At 39.2% G+C, this 19,349-nt stretch overlaps 2 protein-coding genes across 2 annotated transcripts in view; one reads left to right on the forward strand and one right to left on the reverse strand.

The window, feature by feature from the left end:
* Positions 1–1,996, forward strand: part of VPS37A (VPS37A subunit of ESCRT-I) — a 33,469-nt gene extending 31,473 nt beyond the window's left edge. The window contains exon 12 of the mRNA XM_020883351.2: positions 772–1,996. The gene's annotated coding sequence lies outside the window, so the exon portion shown is untranslated. The remainder of the gene's footprint in view (positions 1–771) is intronic.
* Positions 1,997–2,378: 382 nt separating this feature from the next.
* The window catches only part of MTMR7 (myotubularin related protein 7), a 98,255-nt gene continuing 81,284 nt past the window's right edge, over positions 2,379–19,349 (reverse strand). Inside the window, exons 8-14 of the mRNA XM_020883339.2 lie at positions 17,473–17,582; positions 15,627–15,752; positions 14,096–14,145; positions 11,888–12,088; positions 10,304–10,444; positions 8,126–8,252; positions 2,379–7,194 (exon numbers count right to left, since the gene is read on the reverse strand). Coding sequence (XP_020738998.2) covers positions 6,832–7,194; positions 8,126–8,252; positions 10,304–10,444; positions 11,888–12,088; positions 14,096–14,145; positions 15,627–15,752; positions 17,473–17,582 — 1,118 coding nt within the window. The 3' untranslated portion in view covers positions 2,379–6,831. The remainder of the gene's footprint in view (positions 7,195–8,125; positions 8,253–10,303; positions 10,445–11,887; positions 12,089–14,095; positions 14,146–15,626; positions 15,753–17,472; positions 17,583–19,349) is intronic.

A 19,349-nucleotide genomic window follows, 5' to 3' on the forward strand; every position in this document is an offset into this window, starting at 1 on the left:
CTGCCTCTCGCTCTCATGGGCCTTCTCACTGGCTCTTCAAAGAGCCTTTCTTTGCTGCATTTGCAAGTGGTTCAGCCACTGCTGCCCACAGGCCTGATCTGATGGTCCAGGCAGCCGGGGGAGACTGACTGGGGTCTTACCACAGATCAAGGAAAGAGACTGGCCCCGTGTAGGTGGTGTCCATCCTGACCTCACGGTTTTACCTGAAAACTGGTGCCATGTGGTCTTCTGTCTGCTTTGCTGGGCTGGAGGAGCAGATGTTGAGAAGAGCGTGTGGGAGTTTCCTTTAAAAGGGAGCCGGCTACAGGGAGGGAGGTGACAGGCATTTCTCATCTCCAGCTCAAACTCATCTGCCCCTTTTCTCAATTTAGCTGTCCTTAACATTAGTAGAAGGAAATGGCAGCCCACTCCAGTGTTCTTGCCTGGAGAATCCCAGGGACGGCAGAGCCTGGTAGGCTGCCATCTAAGGGGTCGCACAGAGTCGGACACGACTGAAGCGACTTAGCAGCAGCAGCAGCAACATTAGTAGCAACATTGAGTTGTTTTATTTTATAACTCAGATTGTTAATCCCTGAGGGTAAGTGTTGATTTTTAATATCAAGTATACATATCTCAAGGTTGAGAAGTGGGCAGTGAGTTATTCTCTGTTGACACATGCATGCTAGAATCCTTTCCCACCTCTTTTCCCTCATTGTCAGGTTACCTTCTTATGAAATCTTAATTTATCAACTTAAAGTAAATCTTAGGTTTTTTATTTTCTTTTCTTTTCAGATTTTCCTGAAAACATGAACTGCAAAGAGAGGAATGGGACACAAAACTAAGCACATTTATATTTATGATTTGCAAATTGGCATTTCATCACAATGGCTGAATTCCTAGATGTATTATATAGGTTGTATACAGAACTGAGACTGATTTTGTACAGATTAGAATGATTGCTATGATCTTTGCTTTGAAAATTTTTTCTGCACTATTTGCACTAAAAATGTTTATTTATTGTTGATAAATTCTATCATATTTAAGTTCCACTGCTGTTCCTCTCTTATTACTGATTAAATACCTGTGCATGTAATTTTAGCTACTTTCAATATTTTATAAAATGACTTCATTTAAATTTGTATTTTTAATTTGAAACTGCCTCATTTCTTTATCAAGGATAGTTTGCTTAGATTTTTTTTCCTCTCAACCCTTTTTGAAAAATTACTATTTCAACTGTAGAAAGATTCTTATTTTTTCTCTTTCTTTCTGGATGATAAAACTTTGAAAAATAATGTTTTTAAATATTCATAGTGTCAGGAAACACCAAACCTGCCAATGTGCCATCTCAAGTAATTTTTAATACACAGAATAAATCAAAAGAATAAGATAGCAGTTTTTATATATTGTCTTATTTTTAAAATTAAAGATGCATTTAAAAGGCAATACAGGTAAATATTTTACCTAATAGAAAAACTGCCTTTCATTTAAACTAGTCCAACATAAACTTTCATGCTGGCTTTTTAAATATAAGCATCTGATGGGTTTGTGGTTAGATGAGGATATGCTGTCTGAATTCTGAAATTTAAAACAATATTTTTGTTAATAAATAGTAAATCTAAAGAACACAAAAAAGTCAGTGAAATTTTCTGACCTTTACTGTGTTAGCTTTTCTCTTATGAAAGCTTTAATAATAAATAAAACTAATATTCAATTTTTAGGCAGTCTAGTTTTTAATTTGATTTTCACTTTAACTTGTATACGTTAAACAGTTTGCTTTTACAGTTCGTTACAGAATGAACATATTTTATGGATAGCCGTGAAAGCCAATTAAGCAGAAAATCTTGAACTAGATTTCCAAGGCTTGGTAAAGTTTCCTAATGCCTATTTTCATTTAAACTTCATTATGATTGCCATTCCAAATCCTAGCATACAGTACAGGTTTTTTTTCTTCATTCTTCTTTCTATACATATTTCTGGCCACAGGTAGGAAAAATAAAATTTTCTGAGACTTGAACAATGTTTAATACTGAGTCTGTGTTTAAGGAAGGGCAAGTATTCTCATAGACTATAAAGATAATAGTTTGAGTAAAGAAATTAACTTTTTTAACCTGTCTTCTGGTACTATGCTAAGAGCATGCCATTTAATCTTCAAAATGACCTGAGAAGGAAGTTATGATTATTATCCCGGACATATAGTACATAACTGAGGTAAGTGTTTCAGATTTGTTGCAGTCTTCTGGGTTTTGAGAAACCTTTCCTTATTGCACTGGCCATATAAGCTTCAGTTTTCCCAGCTGTCACAGTGGAGGACATGATTATCCCAGTCTTTTGGAAGCAATCAGGGAGCTTTCCTAAGAACCAGACAGAACCCAGAACAAGAGCCCAGCAGACCACAACCATTAATGCATTTGATTTATTAATTTTATTAAGCCCTCTAAGAGTGAGGCACTGTGGAAATACTATCCAGTGATGACTCAAACATGGCCTAGGTATTTATGTACTTGTCCACCTTCTTCTCCACCAAAAAAAGTCATTTTCATACATAGTAAATCTCTTCTACATAATTGCATAAGTAATTCATCTCAATATCTTATTTTTTTAAACTTGAACTATCCCAGTTTCATTCTATACCAGTTAACATACCTTGGTTTCTTCTTCTAAAATTAGGTAACCTCCTTACAACCTAGTCATTAAAAAGACGACTCTGATCATCATTATCTGCTTTTAATATATCGGATATTAGGTCATAGACATCCTCCAGGATGGAAATTAGTCTACATTTGAATATGTATGAATTTGGGTTTTGTTATTACAGTAAAAACTTAAGTGACTTTTCTATAGTACTAGTATTATTTTTTTCTTAAAATTAGCCATATTGGAGAAGTAGTGCCAGAAGGCGAAAAAGTGCCTGTCAAAGCTGAGATAGTGATTTTCCTCTAACACATAATAGAGGACTAGATGGAAATCAGAATAGCAAAGAAAAACTTAGGAGTTATTAGATTATGCAGAGTTAGGGGTTTGTCCTAGGTAGGACTTTAAAGACTGATAGCTCAAATAGTTTTCTAAACAAATGTGATACATGCCAGATATAATGTTTCAAAGTTGAAAGATTTTCTAGGAATAATCTATACTAGGAAATTTATATTGGAATAGAGATTGTCTGACAGGTAAGTCTGATCATAATTCATATATGTTTAAATTGAAGGACAGCTCAGATTTATTTTTAGGGAAAGCAAGTAAACTAATCTTGTGCTCTTAAAGAATAGAAACCTCATGCCAGGGTTTTCCTTGTTTTTATGTTCCTTCACTCTAAAAAAGTTCCTTTGTTGATTGTAGAGTCATGATCAAAATGCTTACCTACTTCATATCATTAAATTTTCCTGAAAATCACTAAATAATAAATCACTTGAGCTCTAAATATTACCAGTGGGGAAGTAATCTGTCTTGAGTCAGCTTTACATTGGTTTAAACCAACTGCTCTAAAGAAAACACTTTCTGATTGATGTTTGATTTAAAATGAGAATTTACTGTTAGAGATTTTAGTCTAATCGGATTGGCCATGCTCTTTTAAGGCTCCTTGCGACACAATAACGACTTAATAAGCAATAAATAGAACATTTAAAAGAAATTTCAGTGTTAGGTTAACTTCTAGTAAGTAGTCTAAATGAACATATGCTGAAATTACAATGTTTTGTAAAATGGTGGAGGCTGGAAAAAAGTTGGTGTCTGATATGAAAGATATCCCATTAAAGAACTAAATTTTAACATATCAAATATATTATTTGCTTTTCAAATAAATGCATAGCTCTGTTTGGTATAGTTACTATGTCATTTTTAAAAATTTTGTCATTTATTTTTGTAGATGTATACTGCCAGATGGAAGAAATTAAATTCTCATCCTTAATACTAGGCAAAGAAGTTTCTAAGAGTTGATACTCAACTGCAAGAGTGGTATGGAGTTATAAAAATATAAAAGCCATTACGACTATATCCTAAGAATCATTAATAAGGTATTATCTAATGCAGAAAGTTGTTGCTCTTGACCACCTTTCTCCAATTCCCCAGCCACCCACTGCCCAAACCCTCATTCTGGGTTAACCATAAATCTGATCTTTTTCTGTAACTTGAGTACACATATAAGTGAAATCATATAGTATTTGTTTTTCTCTGATTTATTTCACTTAGCATAATTCCCTCAAGGTCCATTCATATTGTTGCAAAAGGCAGCATTTTCTCATTTTTTTACATCTGAATACTGTTCCATGGTGTGTGTGCTTCTTTATTCATTCATCTGTTGGTGGACAGTTGTTTCCATGTCTTGGCTATTTTAAAACCATGCTGCTGTGAACATGAAGGGGTACGGATATCTATTCAAGTTAATGTTTTCCTTTTCTTTGTATGTACTCCCAGAAGTGGCTCTGTGTGCTGGATCATACAGTAGTTCTATTTTTAATTTTTTGAGGGTCCACCATACTGTTTTCCATAGTGACTCTACCTGTTTATGATCCCATCAGCAGTATACAAGCGTTCTCTCTAATTCACTTTATCACCAACATTTCGTATCATTTGTCTTTTTGATGTTGGCCATCCTGCCAGACATGAGGTTTGGTTTTGATTTGCATTTCCCTAAAGATAGTGATGTTTAGCATCTTTTCATGTACCTGTTGACCTTTTCATATATCTTCTTTGAAAAAATGTCTAAGTCTTTTGCCCACTTTTAATGGTATTATTTATCTTTAATCCAATTTAAAAATGTATCATCCAGAGTGAGATATTAGTATACATTTGGTTCATGTTTCCTTATGATTCTCTTTGGATGATCTGTCCATTGTCTATAGAATGGAGTGTTAAAGTCCGCATTATTTCTCCTTTTAGCTCTGCTGGATTTTGCTTTATGTATCTAGGTGGTCTCTTTTTGGGTGAGGCATCTCTTTGAGCCCTGAAGCGGAGTGGAGGGTCACTGGCTGAGACAGCTGGGTAGGACAGCTGGCTTGGTTCCCACCCACTCAGGTGAGGCTGTAGGATGGATTCTGCGGTGGATTCTGTGGACTGGTGGGTCCAGTCCCAGTTGGGACTGGATGCTGTACTCAGCATTAAGTGGAGCAGCAGGATGGGATGCAGGGCCTGCACAGCTCATTGTCTGGGGACCTGAGTCAGGCAGGAACGTCCGCGGAAGGGGCTGGCGACCAGTTTCACTCTGCAGACAGGTTTGGCCATGGGCTGTGCTCTCTTCAGCTGCCGCTGTCAGCGGGGCTGTCGGATGGGTTGTGCAACTTCCCACGTGTTCTGGGAGAGCTCGCTGGTCAGGGGCAGAGGCTGATGGCTGTTTGCAGCACCAAGTGCAGCTATAGATTGGTTTCCCTGCCCAAGTACAGCAGGAGCAGCCGCTTGAAAATCACTAATGCTATGTCTGTGGTCTCACATTGACCCACACCCCAAGTTCCCTGGCCAGTTAGAGCCGCTGGCTTTGCTGTCAGGACAGTCAGCTCTGCCCACCCAGTCCTCCACTCAGGATCTGCTGCGGTGCACAGCTTCTGGGTGTTCTCGCCAGGCCTTCCTGTCTGATGGGGCTGGGGGCCATGCTTCCCAGTGAGTGGGGCTCTGGCTCCCACCTGGGACGGACTGCGAAGGCCCATTTCAGGCACCTCCCAAGTTCTCCTCAATGGGCTATCTGGTCAGGAGGGGTCAGAAGCCACAATCTGCAGCAGGAAAGGCCGAGGCTTAGCTCTTGTGCCTGGGTGGGGACAGACCAGATTCCAGAGTCAGCAAAGCTCCCTGGTGGGAGGCCCAGTGAGGCAGCGCTGCTCCCTGTCAGACTCCCTGCTCAGACTCCACCGCCGACGCAACCCTGCAGATGAACAGAGCCGATGGTTGAGACTACTGCATGGGCTCCACAGGTACAGTGTTGACTTAACCATGTTAACACAGCTTATGAAGTGACAAATGACAAAACATACTCCACTGGTTAAGGAGACTTGACAGCAGTGTTGTCTAGTTCTTCTGTGAGCTGCTTCCTTCATTGAAGTGGTACCCCGTACCTCTATACAGTTATACTTCTGGGATCAGGCTTGGGGCTGACCCCCTTGTCTTGGTAATATAGTCTCTGGAACCAGTAATAAAAGGTTGTTTTTAAGAAGCTAATGTGATCCAAAATCATATTTAGAACTAGAGCATAGATGTTGTTTCTACTTTATTGGGTATTAGACTAGTATTAGAGAAGTGTGTGGTAAGTTTTAGCATTTTTTAAATAGGAGAAATATGAAATTCCAGGGAAAGGCAACAAAACTATTTTAACAATTCAAAATACATTATCTCTAAGGAAAAGTTAAAAGTGATCATTAAATCTGAACACTAAGCTTAAGCAGAATTACAAAGCTCATCTGTTACAGAAATGTGTCTATTAACCAAAATCCTGATAACAGAGTCAAGAAGGAAGGAAGTGTCAAATATTTGAGGAAACAAAATACTCATCTGGAAATGAAATGAAAGATTGAAGATGATAAGTGTGAAGGAACGTGGTCAGGGCACTTTGAGCAGCTGCAGGCAGGGAAGATGTGAACTGATAACCTCGGGTGATGGCAGAGGTCATTGCTCTGTAGTAAAACGTCCATAGTCTAGAATGGGGAACAATTTTCCTTATATTTGCTTGATAAAAGAAATGGCTGTTTCCTGTTCATCAACACCTAAAGGAACTAAAAGTTGGACTTTATTCCTTTTCGTCGCTACATTTTATAATTCTCGAGGACCCGTACCATTTCTTGGGCTGTTTTTATTTGAGATTGCACTGTTCCCTTATTTTTGGAAAGTGTTCCTTGTGTGTCCTTTACTTGGGAACTCCATGGCGGGGGATCCTCAGGCGGTGAGAAACACGGCTTCGTCGGAATCCCGGTCCTTGCCACTGTCCTCGCTCGGCGCACACTCCCCACCACTAGGGGAGCGGCAGCTCAGATCCTCCACCCCCGACTCTTGGTCACTGTTGGCGGACAGGTCTGGGTCTGAACTTTTCAGGTTGTCTTGGGTTAGGATCAGAGCGGAGTCCTCATCGCCCTGGGAGGGGCTCCTGGATGGGAAGGACTTCACATTGCCGCTGTAATCCTGAGGCGTGTTGGCCGTGCTGCCGTCCGCGGTAGAAAACCCTGAGTGCTTGCTGGGCTCACTCTGCTTACTCCTCAGCTCGGTGCGATCTAACTGCACTTTCTGAATTTTTTCCAGCCTCTAGAAAAGAAACCACAGTTTCAGGGAACAGTCATAAATAATGTATCCTTTGTGGTATATGCCTGCCTTTTAGTGTTCATTATCTCCTGGCTGGGTAAGATGTTAAGAAAATGGGATTTAGATGGACTTGGTTTCAAAGCTAGACTTTATGACTCTGAGCAAAATAATTAGATTCTGTGAGGCTGGCTCTCTTCCTAATGTAAGGGCACTCTGTAAGGATGGCAGAAAACACAGCCTCGGTAAAGCACCTGGCAAAGAGTAGTCATCCTTCTTTCTGTACCTGTATGGTTTTACGTAATGATTTTCCTCCTGTGAACCAAAAGTTCATTTTTTAAAAATCAGAAATGAAGTTTTTATTATCTAATTTCTAAAATTAAGATAGAAATAGATCACTCTCTTAAAGTATACAGTTCAGTTGTTTTTTTTTTTTAAAGTATATTCACAAGGCTAGGCAACCATTCACCACTATCTCGTTTCCTAATCATCGCCAAAGCAAACTATGGAAGTGAGCCAAACCAGATATCTGAAATGCATCAAGTGTGTAGGTCTGGGCTTTGACGATCTGACTGCTCACCTGGTAGGAAGGATAGGTTACCTTCTGGCTAAAAATATGAAAGAACTTTCCAGGTAGCACAGTGGTAAAGAATCCACCCGCCAATGTAGTAGACACAAAAAGATGCAGGTTCGACCCCTAGGTCGGGAAGATCCCTTGGAGGAAATGCCAACCTGCTCCAGTATTCTTGCCTGGGAAATCCCATGGACAGAGGAGCCTGGCAGACTACAGTCCATGGGGTCGCAAAGAGTTGGATGCAACTGAGCACAAAAATATGAAATGGCTGTGTTGCTGCATTTCACACATCCTGAGTCACGAGAGGCTTTTCCCAGAGCAGCAATAGTCAGCAAATAAGGTGAGCAAGAGCAAGTGTCTTACTTCTTCCAGGGCCTCAAGTTCTTCCTCCAGCTGCTGAGTTTCCTCCTTCACGGCCATGAGGTAATCTGTGACTGACTGTCGAGGCTGCAGTCCCTTCTCAAAGCGATTATACATTCCATTCCAAAACCTGTGGAGGACAGCAGAGCTTCATGAAACCGAGTCACAGTCTGGTACATTCACATTCTTGAGTCTTCCAAGGTATCTTTCAAACCATAGTCCTAATAATAACCAAATGTGAAGTACAGGGTCAGAAAAGCCACTCGCTAAGGTAAGAATTTCTATGTTAATGTTTTCATTGTCTTGAATCAGTCAACTTCTTTTGGGGAGAGTAAATTCATGAAGAATCTACTTGAATAGATGGGACTGAATTAAAAAGCACAAAATACATTTTTCTAAAATAGATTATAGTAGTACATGTTACCATTTTCTTTCTTTTTTTGGCTTAAGAAGATGACTTAGGAAGTCAACTTGGAAAATTAGTGTTTATATCACCATTAGAATCTTTCAGCCACAAAGGAATCTTTTAAATTTGTGGTTTTTTAAATGACAGCCACTAAGATAACTTACATTTGCAACAAATCCTCCCTTTTTTATACTATACAGTAAAGCATACTGGAAGGCAAATAAAAATACAGGCGTACCTTGTTTTATTGCACTTTGCAGAGACTGCATTTTTATAGCGTGAAGGTCTGTGCCAAGTCTATCAGCACAATTTTTCTAACAGCATTTGCTCACTTTGTGTCTCTGTGTCACATTTTGTTAACTCAGAATATTTCAAGATTTTTCATTTTTTGTGGTTATCAGTGATCTTTGATGTTACTACTAGTACTACTCACTGAAGGCTAGCATTAGGTTAGTATTTTCTTTAAACAATAATGTATTTTTAAATTAAGGTATCTAACATTGTTAGATTGTTTTTTAGATATAATACTATTGCACACTTAACTGACTACAGTATAGTGTGAATTGAACTTTTGTGTGCACTCAGAAACTAAAAAATTGTGACTCAATTTATTGCAGTGTTCACTATCACGGTGGCCAGGAACCAAACCCACATTATTTCAGAAGTATGCCTGTAAATAGTATTATCATAAGGATACCTGTAGATTTACTCAGAAAAGTACTTTGAGAGCAGGGACTTGGTGTCATTCATTGATTTATACATAGTGCCTAGAACAGTGCTCGAGCCTCAATAATGTATGTGTTGAGTGGCTGCTGCTGCTAAGTCACTTTAGTCTTGTCCGACTCTGTGTGACCCCATAGACAGCAGCCCACCAGGATCCTCTGTCTCTGGGATTCTCCAGGCAAGAATACTGGAGTGGGTTGCCATTTCCTTCTCCGTTGAGTGGCTAGAGCTAACAAATTAGTTGCAATACAGTTGACTGCAGGGTATGTATCTCAACAGCTCTCAAAACTGCTAGTTCACACAAATCATGAGGCATTTTTTCAGTGTGATGGAATTAATATTATTCTATAGAATTCTGGGGAAATAACTGGGTTGAAGTCATTATTGGGTTGGCCAAAAAGTTCGTTTGGGTTTATTCATACAGAACGAACCTCTTGGCCAACCCAGTGAGAATGAAAGCTGTAGAGACAGGAAGCCACTAACCAGTGTACTGAGGTAGGGAAGGAGAAGGAATGTGGTTTCTTGGTGATGTCTGTGTTAATTTTGTCTTTTTCCTGACCTCTGAGTCGCCCTTCTGTATTATACAAGCCCAGAGGAAAAAACCCAAGGATAAAAGAGAGCCTACAGACCTAGTAGCATCTGTTGGGTACCACCAGGCTCTCCCATCCCAGTATAGACAATCTTGAATTTATTTCCACAGGGCAACAGTTCCATTTGATTCAGCAGCAAAAGAAGGTAAGCTGTGTCATAACCACTAACTAAACCTGTGACTCCACATTTAACTTCTCAGGCATTTGGTTTATTCAGTCCTTCTTCCCTCTCTCATCCTTTCACTTTTAAATAAAAGTGAAACTTACATTGTTAGGGTATCATTACTGCAAAACATCAACTTCTAAAGAGAATACCATATTTAGAGGGGAAAGAGAGGGACAGGAGACAGAGGCAAAAATGCCTTGGAGCTCAGTGTTACATACCCTTCAGCCCCCATGTGGTAAACAGTGCCAGAATCTAAAGCACAACCCCACCCAGTGGGGTCCCAGGGGTTTACATACTTGTACATAAAGTTGCACGGCGCCGTGGGGAGATGAAGGATTCCCCAAGTCTGACTGTGATCAGCTCTAAACAGGGGATTCAAGTAGTCAGCCCGATTTTTCCACAGGTAAGCCCATAAAGAATATGTTCTTTCTTGAATTCTGTTATAAAGAAAATAAGCCTGAAAATGACTTACTTTGGTTCTTAGAAATAATAGACATGTTAAAGCTGGAAAGGAATCAAAACTTGTTATATCAGGGTTCCCTGTTCCCTAGCAGGGAAACGAACAGTCTTTTGTGTTTTCATGGTGCAGCAAAAGAGCACTTGTAGGAGTCTCAACTCCCTGCTCTCTGGGGATATCTTGGCCTTAAGATGTCCAACCCCTCTGAGTATAAAATAAAACCGCATGCATTTTGTTGAAATTTTCCCCCAAATAGTCACTGGATTGTTACTGTTTGCTGGGTGCTACTTAAATGCTTCACATGTTTTCTCATTTAATCGTCACTGTATTCCTATGACATTTTGCTAATCTGTGACAACGGATCACAAAATACCTAAGAAAACAGGTGAGCTTACAGGATGTACCATTTATCAGGAATTGTATCTACTAGAAAAAGTCATGTTCTTTCCACTCGGGATAAAACTGGAGTCAGTTTTATTTGAACTGATCATTTGCAAAATTAAATCTGATATTATATATACCACATTAATTTTATAAGAATTTCAAAAATGTTCTTTCATTTGCAGTTTTTAAGTCACTTTGCTGTTAAGCTTTTGACTTTTTCAAAAGTCCACATTTCATCTATTTTTTCCCCTCTCAATTAAAGCAGTATAGTAGTCCACCCTTATCCATGGGGTATTTGTTCCAAGACTCCAAGTAGTTGCCTGAAATTATGGATAGTAGTGAACCCTGTATACACCGTGTTTTCTTATACATACATGCCTATCATAAAGTTTCATTTATAAATTAAGCATAATAAGAAAATATGTGAATTGCTAGCATTGCTACTCTTGAACTTTATTATTAAATAAAACGGGTTACTGAAACACAAGCATTGTGATAACTGAGACAGCTACTAAGTAACAGGTGATCCCAGGCAAGATGGAGTGGGAGAGTATAAGATTTTATCATGCTACTCAGAAAGGCCCACAATCTAAAACTTATGAATCATTTTTTTCTGGAATCTTCCATCTAATCTTGGACCACAGTTGGCCTCAGATAACTGAAATTGTGGAAAGTGGAACCATGGATAAGGAGGGACTACTATATTTGCAACTATTATGAGAGTATATCCACCAAAGCTGTGTAACTTTTTCCTTTTCAATGCAAAAATCACTTTCCCTGACTCCCAAGAAGCTTCCTTTCCATATCAGTGCGTGAGGTTTACCTATCTACCTGTGGACATTAGGCAAGAACTAGGCAAAATGGACTTGTGCCTGTCTTTGTCACCTGATGGCCTTAAACCTCTAAAGTGATGTCAGGAAAAAAATCGTTACTCTGTCAGTGAAGATGTGTAACTAAAACAGTCTTCAAAATTGTGAACGACCATCTGAAACTCTCAGTCACAAAATCTTTAGATAAAATTAAACACCAAAACACTTACTTGAGTTCTTGTCTCTCTTTCTGGCTATTACATAGGAAGTTCCCAAACTGGCAGGAATAGATGTGATGTTGAATGTGAATCAAAAACCTCTCATTGAACTCAAAGGCACAGGGAAACTGTTCCATTAACTGCCAGACGCACTCAAGGAACTGGTCAATAACTGGAGAGATTTCTCTGGGATCACCATCTAGGTTGCCGTATCTGTAAAACAAAGTATTAGAGATTTTACAGCAAGGCCCCCACCACCTTGATTAGAAAGCAAAAACAATCATAAAAGCAACCGTAATTCCTAAACAGATCTTATCTTTAAACTGGAATGCAAAAGAAGTGGGGAAAACATAACTTTTTAAATTGTAATGCCAAGAAAAACTTTATATTAAAAAGTCTGGACAGAGAAGGGACATATTTATGTTATAATTACAAAAGAAAAATGTTAGTACTGGAGATAAAATTCCAGGAGTCTTTACAGGGAAAAGCAGCAATCTTTCATTCTGATTTTAAAAGAACATCCAAAACTTGTTCCACTTTAATTAGTGACCCATGGGAGAGTGGAAAGAAATGCCTAAGCCACTTTAGAGTTTCTCATTTCTGCATGGTTTTATAAGGAAGAAAGATAGCTTTAAAAAACTGTGATTCTCCAAATTTCAAGGGGTATTTCCATTTTTAAAGCAGTGTTAAAACTTGTCAATAATTTATTTCCATGTGACCTCAGATTCCCTCATACCTTTATATCTCCCCTTCTGTTGTTTTCAAGAGTACATCAGAATCTGCTTCCTTATGTTTGTGTTTATTTTTAAACAGCTGCCCAGTCCTTCTACACTGTTAACGTGAATTTTAGAAAGAATCCAGAAGGGTGATTTGGGTGCCATCAAATCAGAATAACAATATAGAACCTCATCTTTCAAGCGATGGATAGTCAACTTGAGGAATAAAAATGAGCAAGGATTGGTTTAGTAGTTTTTCCAAGGGTGGAAACTTCAGAAACTGTCTGGAAACCTTCAAAGGGTTTAGTCCTACTCACCTTTGTTAACTTTATAAAGGGGCTGCCCAATAGGTTCTTTCCTCATAAAACACACACTTAGCCACTTCTATGTTCTTCCTGCCCCAGATCCTCTCTCTCAGAGGTCTTAGGTGCCTAGCAGACAGTAGAACCCCCCCAAACTGAAAATAACAATGTGATCTTAAGGCATCATTGTGCTTTCCTGGAAAAATATAGAAATAGAAATCCAGGAAACCACCACAATAAATGCTAAACTAATGCTAAAAGCAAAAACTACAAAAATAAATATGAGCAGCTCCGTAAATTTAGAATTTTTAGAAAACATTCAACCAATCAAAAATGTGTATCAAAGCCTCTAAATTATCATCAGCATGCTGCCTAAAATATAAATTTTAGCCCCAAAGATGAGGCCATACCAGCTACAACCTGTATTAATAACATTTAGGGATTAAAGACAGCACAGCACCCATCAGGCGTTACTGTCCACACTAACCAAAGAAGGCCAGTAGCTTCTGTTTACTGAAAGCCCTCAGATGGCTAGCAGGCTAGTCCCATACAGGGTTTTCAAAGCTTTGCCATAACCCCAGGGAATAGGGAAAGGCTCCCCTTTTCACAGATGGGAGACCAACACTCAGAGAACACTGATGCCTTCACCCACAGAGTAAATGCCACAGCCTGGATTTGAGGCTTGACCTGTTGGACTCAAAAGCCCAGGCTGCTGGCCTACCCTAGCTCCCCAGAGACGCCTGGTAGAGACCTACCTGTGACACATGCCGTAGGATGAGCCTAACTTAACTCCCAGTGTAGAAGATCAAAGAAACCATTCTACAGGCATTTCACAGTGTGTAGCTTACAGGGAATATTTGCACTTCGAAAAATGGAATAATCTAGTAAATCAAATACATGTGGAAGGAAGAGAGAGCCCATCCATTCTAGGTCAATGAATGAACCAACTTCTCTGTCTAGTCTGGAAAAATTTAACATCAGTTAGTTCTGCTCAGTAAATACCAAGAGTTCTCAAGTTAGAACTTCTTTATCTGTGATACAACATATATAACAAAAGTTTAACTTTCTGAATAAGATACCCAAGGCAGTTTTGAAAACAGGCTGTTATTCCTCACTCAATTGAGAAATTCAGAAACAGTTTTTTTTTATTCTCAACCTTAAATTCACAATTTAAAATCACAAGATTTTAAAACACTTCTTACCTGTGAGTAAACTTATGACCAAAGGAAATCCAGTCCTTTTCAATTAATACCTATATAAGAAAACATAAATATCATGGAGAGAAGCAAATGAGGGAAAGTAAGAGACCAGACCAATAATTCTGAAGGATTCAAAAGTTCTTGGAGCATAATTCACTAGGTAACCTCCAAATGAATGAACACTATCTACCCATACACAGGTGCACATCGGAGGGCAAAGCTGAAGGTCATATGTAGGAGAAATAAGCGGAAGTAGATGTGGGAAGATGTACTGCCATCACCCAGAGTGCTCTTGATGAGCACTGTTCATATTGCTTCATGTACCATCTCATTCAAGGGGGTGAGGGGGAGGAGGTGTTACTGTCATTTTACAGAGGGAAAACAAGGAGGTTACTCATCCAAGATCACAGTTAGAAAGTGGTCAGTGCCACCTGGTAACCTCGCTCCAGAAACCATCACAGCTCATCAAGTCCAACTCTCAGTCAATACTCCATGCTGCCTATCAGTATATCAAACACCAACCTCTTTACAAGAGGCTAAGGAATGTTTTCCAGTGATCTTTAATATACTTTAGAATTCTAGAATGAGGAGGGTTTGAAGCATATTGAAAGTTACAGCCCTGCTGTGGAGTCAGAGATGTAACACAAGTTTATACTTAAATTGCCTGGAATTTAAAAAATAATATAGGATAATACCATCAATGTCACCAGTGCTGTAAAACGGAGCTCTTCTTAAAAAAAAAAAAAGATTGGTTGAAGTTTTGCCTTGACAACCTATAAATTTAATGGGAAGGAACCAAAAAGAGCCAGTGGTGAAGGATGGGGTAAAGGAGACCGACCCCTCAGCAATGAAGAGCCAAAAATAAATAAAATTTTAAATGTCAGTTGAAAAAAAAAAAAAAAGAGGCAGGAACCAGATAAGCTCCTGGCCACTAGGAAGTCCTTGTGGTCATTTTAAGAAAATGGTCCCAGCCTAGCCAGAGCTTCACCCTTCCAGACACCTATACAAATATCACAGATACCTTGCAATTGAAGCAACACATCAAGTTCTGATGCACACCTAAAAGGTGCTAGATCTAGGAGAGTATGTACTCACAATTTCAGGAAAGAACCCCAAAACTGAAATTTTCAATATTCTCATCCACAGTTGTGAAGGATTATTTGAAATGCAAAAGCAGTAAGTGAAAACACTTTCCTATAGTGTTTTTTTTCCTCCAGATATTTTTTCTGCAAAGTGTTTTCTGCCTCATAGTCCTGTGTTACCTCAAACTTGAAAATATATATCAAACTTGAAACATATATAATAAAAATGATGTAAGAAACTATTTTACAAACTACTGAATGTATATATTTGCCCATTGATTTGAATTGGCTCCCAAATCCCAGAAATTTATCTTCTTATTCCAATCTTATTTTACCTTTTCCCCTTTAATTAATCTTGCTGACCTACTAACAGAAAAATAACATTGATGAGGAGGGAAGAAGCGTTGCTAATAGTAGCCAGAAGTCCATTCTGCCCTGGCGGCCGCACTCACCATGAAGCCCTTCAGAGTCCGGTAGTGAGGGTCCAGGAGGAGGCTGGCCACCGAGCACACCTGAGCAGTCCTGTCCCAGCCATCAGAACAGTGAACAAGCACGCTGGCCCCTTCCTCTGAAACTGCCTGAAAAACAGCATTGGCAAAAAGTCACAAAGGAGGGCAATCAACAGGAAAAATCTTCAGCATTAGGTTTAGATTTGTACTCACAGAATCAAGAAAAGATTTCCAGGCGAAAAAGAAAAACCAATACCCAAACCTGTTCCTGCATTTACTGAGTATGCACATACCCATTTAGTTAGGGCAGAGCCAAGGAGCAGTTTGGGCTGATCACCAAATCATTACTTCCCTTCCCTTATATCCGGAAGCCAGGAGCCCAGCTTCTGAACATCATACAAGCAGGCTTCCTATACGAATGTCTCCTAGCCTACCTTCTGCCCCTTGGGGCCCCACCAGGCTTCCACCTCAAGCCTTTCCAATTGAAATTCTGGAGCTTCTGCTGGCCACAATCATTCTCAAAAAGGAAAAGACAAAAATTATAAACGGAAACTGTGAAGTTAGAGATAATAAGAGCCAAGTAAAAATGCCTGGCACTGAATAAATATTTGTTAAATAATGAATTGTCTAATAAAGGGAAGCATACCATGTCATCAGAAAAGATATGCTTGTCTTCAGGTATAAATCTGAGGGGGATTTATTTAAAAAAAAAAAACCACTAAACAAAATAGACAATGCACTCAAAAATACCTTGTATGAAAGTTACAGCAAAATCTTCCTCTGGCAGAACGGAATCTACCTGCCAGATTCAGGAACATGATGTTTGCTTATGCCATTGCTGAAAAAGGGGGAGCTGTTTGCTAAGATGGGAGCCTTGAGCCTGGGTCACTCTGGTGACTCACATTTGGATGTACTCTTTCATAGAAAATTCTTTCCTCCATCGTACAGCAGAAACTAACAGAACATTGTAAAGCAATTATATTCCAATTTTTAAAAACAATCTGTTAATTTATTGTTAATAATCTATTCTTAACCTTAGAAGAATCTTTTAGGAAATATTACTTCTATGGTGGAGAACATTTATAGTGAAAACTCAATAATTCCTCCCAGTTTACGTCAGTTTCTTTTCTCCATTAAATGCAAAGTAAATTTTATGCTGTTATTTTTAATTAATATAGTCCCAATTTTATAAAAATATTTATGTTCATCTTATCTATATACAGAAAGATGTCTACAATAATGTTCGTCCATATTAAGGTTTTTCCCTAGGTGGTAGGCTTTGGGATAACTTTTTTTTTGGTGGGGGGATAACTTAAACTTTCATTTTTGTAGTTTTCTTTAGTGTCTGAATTATTTATAATGTTTGATTCATTCATTTTCCAATACTGATTTTTCTTTTTACAGAATGTAAAAGGACAAGAAGTAATTAATTTTAACGTGAATGGTTATTTCCCTTTTTCTTTTTTCTACTTCCTAATTTCTGAAAGCAAATTGACTATTGTCCTTGCTCAAATGAAGATCATAAGGAAATTAAACATCATTAGTAATGTAAAAAAAATTCTTTCCTCCACCCAGAACCAAGCATAACTGAAGACTACTTTCAGATTACTCTGAAAGTATTTTACCAGTTGATTGCCTTGATGATACACTATCAACTGAACATCATCTTATCTTTCATAAAATCCCATCTTCAAAGGGCAGATTTCACGGAGGTCTGCAAAGCCAGCTCCCTGAATCAGGTATTGTCCAGCTTAGGTCGGGGAGTTCATGGGAGGGAACCAGACCTCTATCTGCTATCACAGTGCACTGGCTGCTCTGCGCATAGTCTGTGTTCTCTCCAATCACACACCTTTGCGATGAAGACTCCTGCATCCATGATGGCCTTAATGTGCCTCAACCAGCCAGAGTTCTCCAGTCCCCACAGAAAATCACTCATGGAGGGAGATTTAAGTTCACACACTGCAAGATAAACTGTGTTATAGAAGCAAAAACAGGCAGTCTTTCGATGTACATGTGATCATATTTGCAGGTAGTTTGTTAATGATTCCTTCATTGTACCATTTTCTGGAGGAGTCAAGATAAATGCCCAAGCTTGCTAAATGTCATTCTACTGAACCAGTTCCAAGTAAGCCTTCTCTGTCTTCTTTGTTCACACGGGACATTGCATCTGTTTAGAAGTATTATATTTGTAAAGTTTAAACTCTACTATTCATAAAAATCATTGAATGTTGCCATAGTAAAAGTAAGAGATTTATTCTTCCAGCCAACATATTTAAAGTGGACCACCAAGGAGCACTTGAGTACGAGTGCTCTGGAGGAAAAGACTCAAATAGTGAACTCCAGCACCTTCCCAACTAGAAGTCCATCACCAAGAGCTGTCCTAAAAGTCCTAAGTGGAAATTATCAAACTCCTGCTAGCAATCCTCCCTCAAAGGGAGTAAAGGACATGAACTTAAGTATGAGACTTCTGAATGCCTCTAGAGCATCAAGTTAGGGGTTTTACCTTTGGTTGAAAATGAAGATAATCCAGGATTCCAAAGATACCTGTGTTTTACAAAACTAAGGCAGGTATGTAAACACTCTAATCACAGGCAGTTTCATCTCAAGAGCTGCTCTTTTAGTTAACATGAAGCATGAAAAAACTTTAGGGCATGAAAAAACTTCTGACTACAACATAAATATGACATTCCAAAGCTATAAAGCTCTTTTGAGGAATCCTATAAGTTAATCAAGGAAAATTAAATAATGGGCATTGAGTTTGTTTATTTCCTTAGGCTTTGGTTTCTTCATGTTTAAAATAGGGAAAGTGACTAAATTATATCCAAGTGCCCTTCCAGCTCTAAACTCCCAGATTGAAATTTGTTATCTTTAAAAGTATTGTGCGTTTGCAATACATATTAACTGTTAACAACCATTTATCAGATGCCCTTCCCTCAAATATGCCAGATAACAGAAGGTTCACTCATAAGAACCACACACAAAAAGCACAAGTGTAACAGTTAAATTGAGTCACAGATGGCAGCAATGATGAAATAACACCAAGATTCCCAGCAAAAAAAAAAAAAAACCCTTCATAAGAAAACAGTATTATGATTATCTTCAGCCAAGATTCCAAACTCTTCCGTCCAAAAGCCTGCCCTGAGCTAGACACCAAGCAGGAAAAATGGGCTTCCCTATGGTTCAAGGCACTGTCCCTTTGTCTGACACCATGGTGCGGCCCCGTCTCCACCAGCAGCGATTCAGGTTGTTCAAGTAAGATTAACATGATTTGCAGTTTTCCAAAGTTTTTGCACACATGCCTCTTCAATGATTTTTGAGACTATGTACCCTCTCGTGCACCACGGAGCCTCCCAGGTGGGGCTAGTGATAAAGAATCCACCCTCTGATGCAGGAGATGTAAGAGGCACGGGTTTGACCCCTGGGTCAGGAAGATCCCCTGGAGGAGGGCATGGCAACCCACCCCAGTATGCCCGCATGGAGAATCCCATTGACAGAGGAGGCTGGCGGGCTACAGTCCATATGGTCGCAGAGTTGGATAAGACTGAAGGGACTTAGGCACCTTCTCATGCACCGTGGAATAATGCACCATAATAAGCCTGAAGGTGTTGGCCTTTTGCAAGGTGGCAAAGGGGCAGTCGGTTAGGGGAGATGGAAAAGGACGGCTGGCTCACACCTGGGCCGAGGAGCATCTCTAAGACAGGAGCGCGTGCAGAAGTTGGCGCCATA

This window comes from Odocoileus virginianus, chromosome 32 (genome assembly GCF_023699985.2).
Source record: "Odocoileus virginianus isolate 20LAN1187 ecotype Illinois chromosome 32, Ovbor_1.2, whole genome shotgun sequence".
Taxonomy (NCBI): Eukaryota; Metazoa; Chordata; class Mammalia; order Artiodactyla; family Cervidae; genus Odocoileus; species Odocoileus virginianus.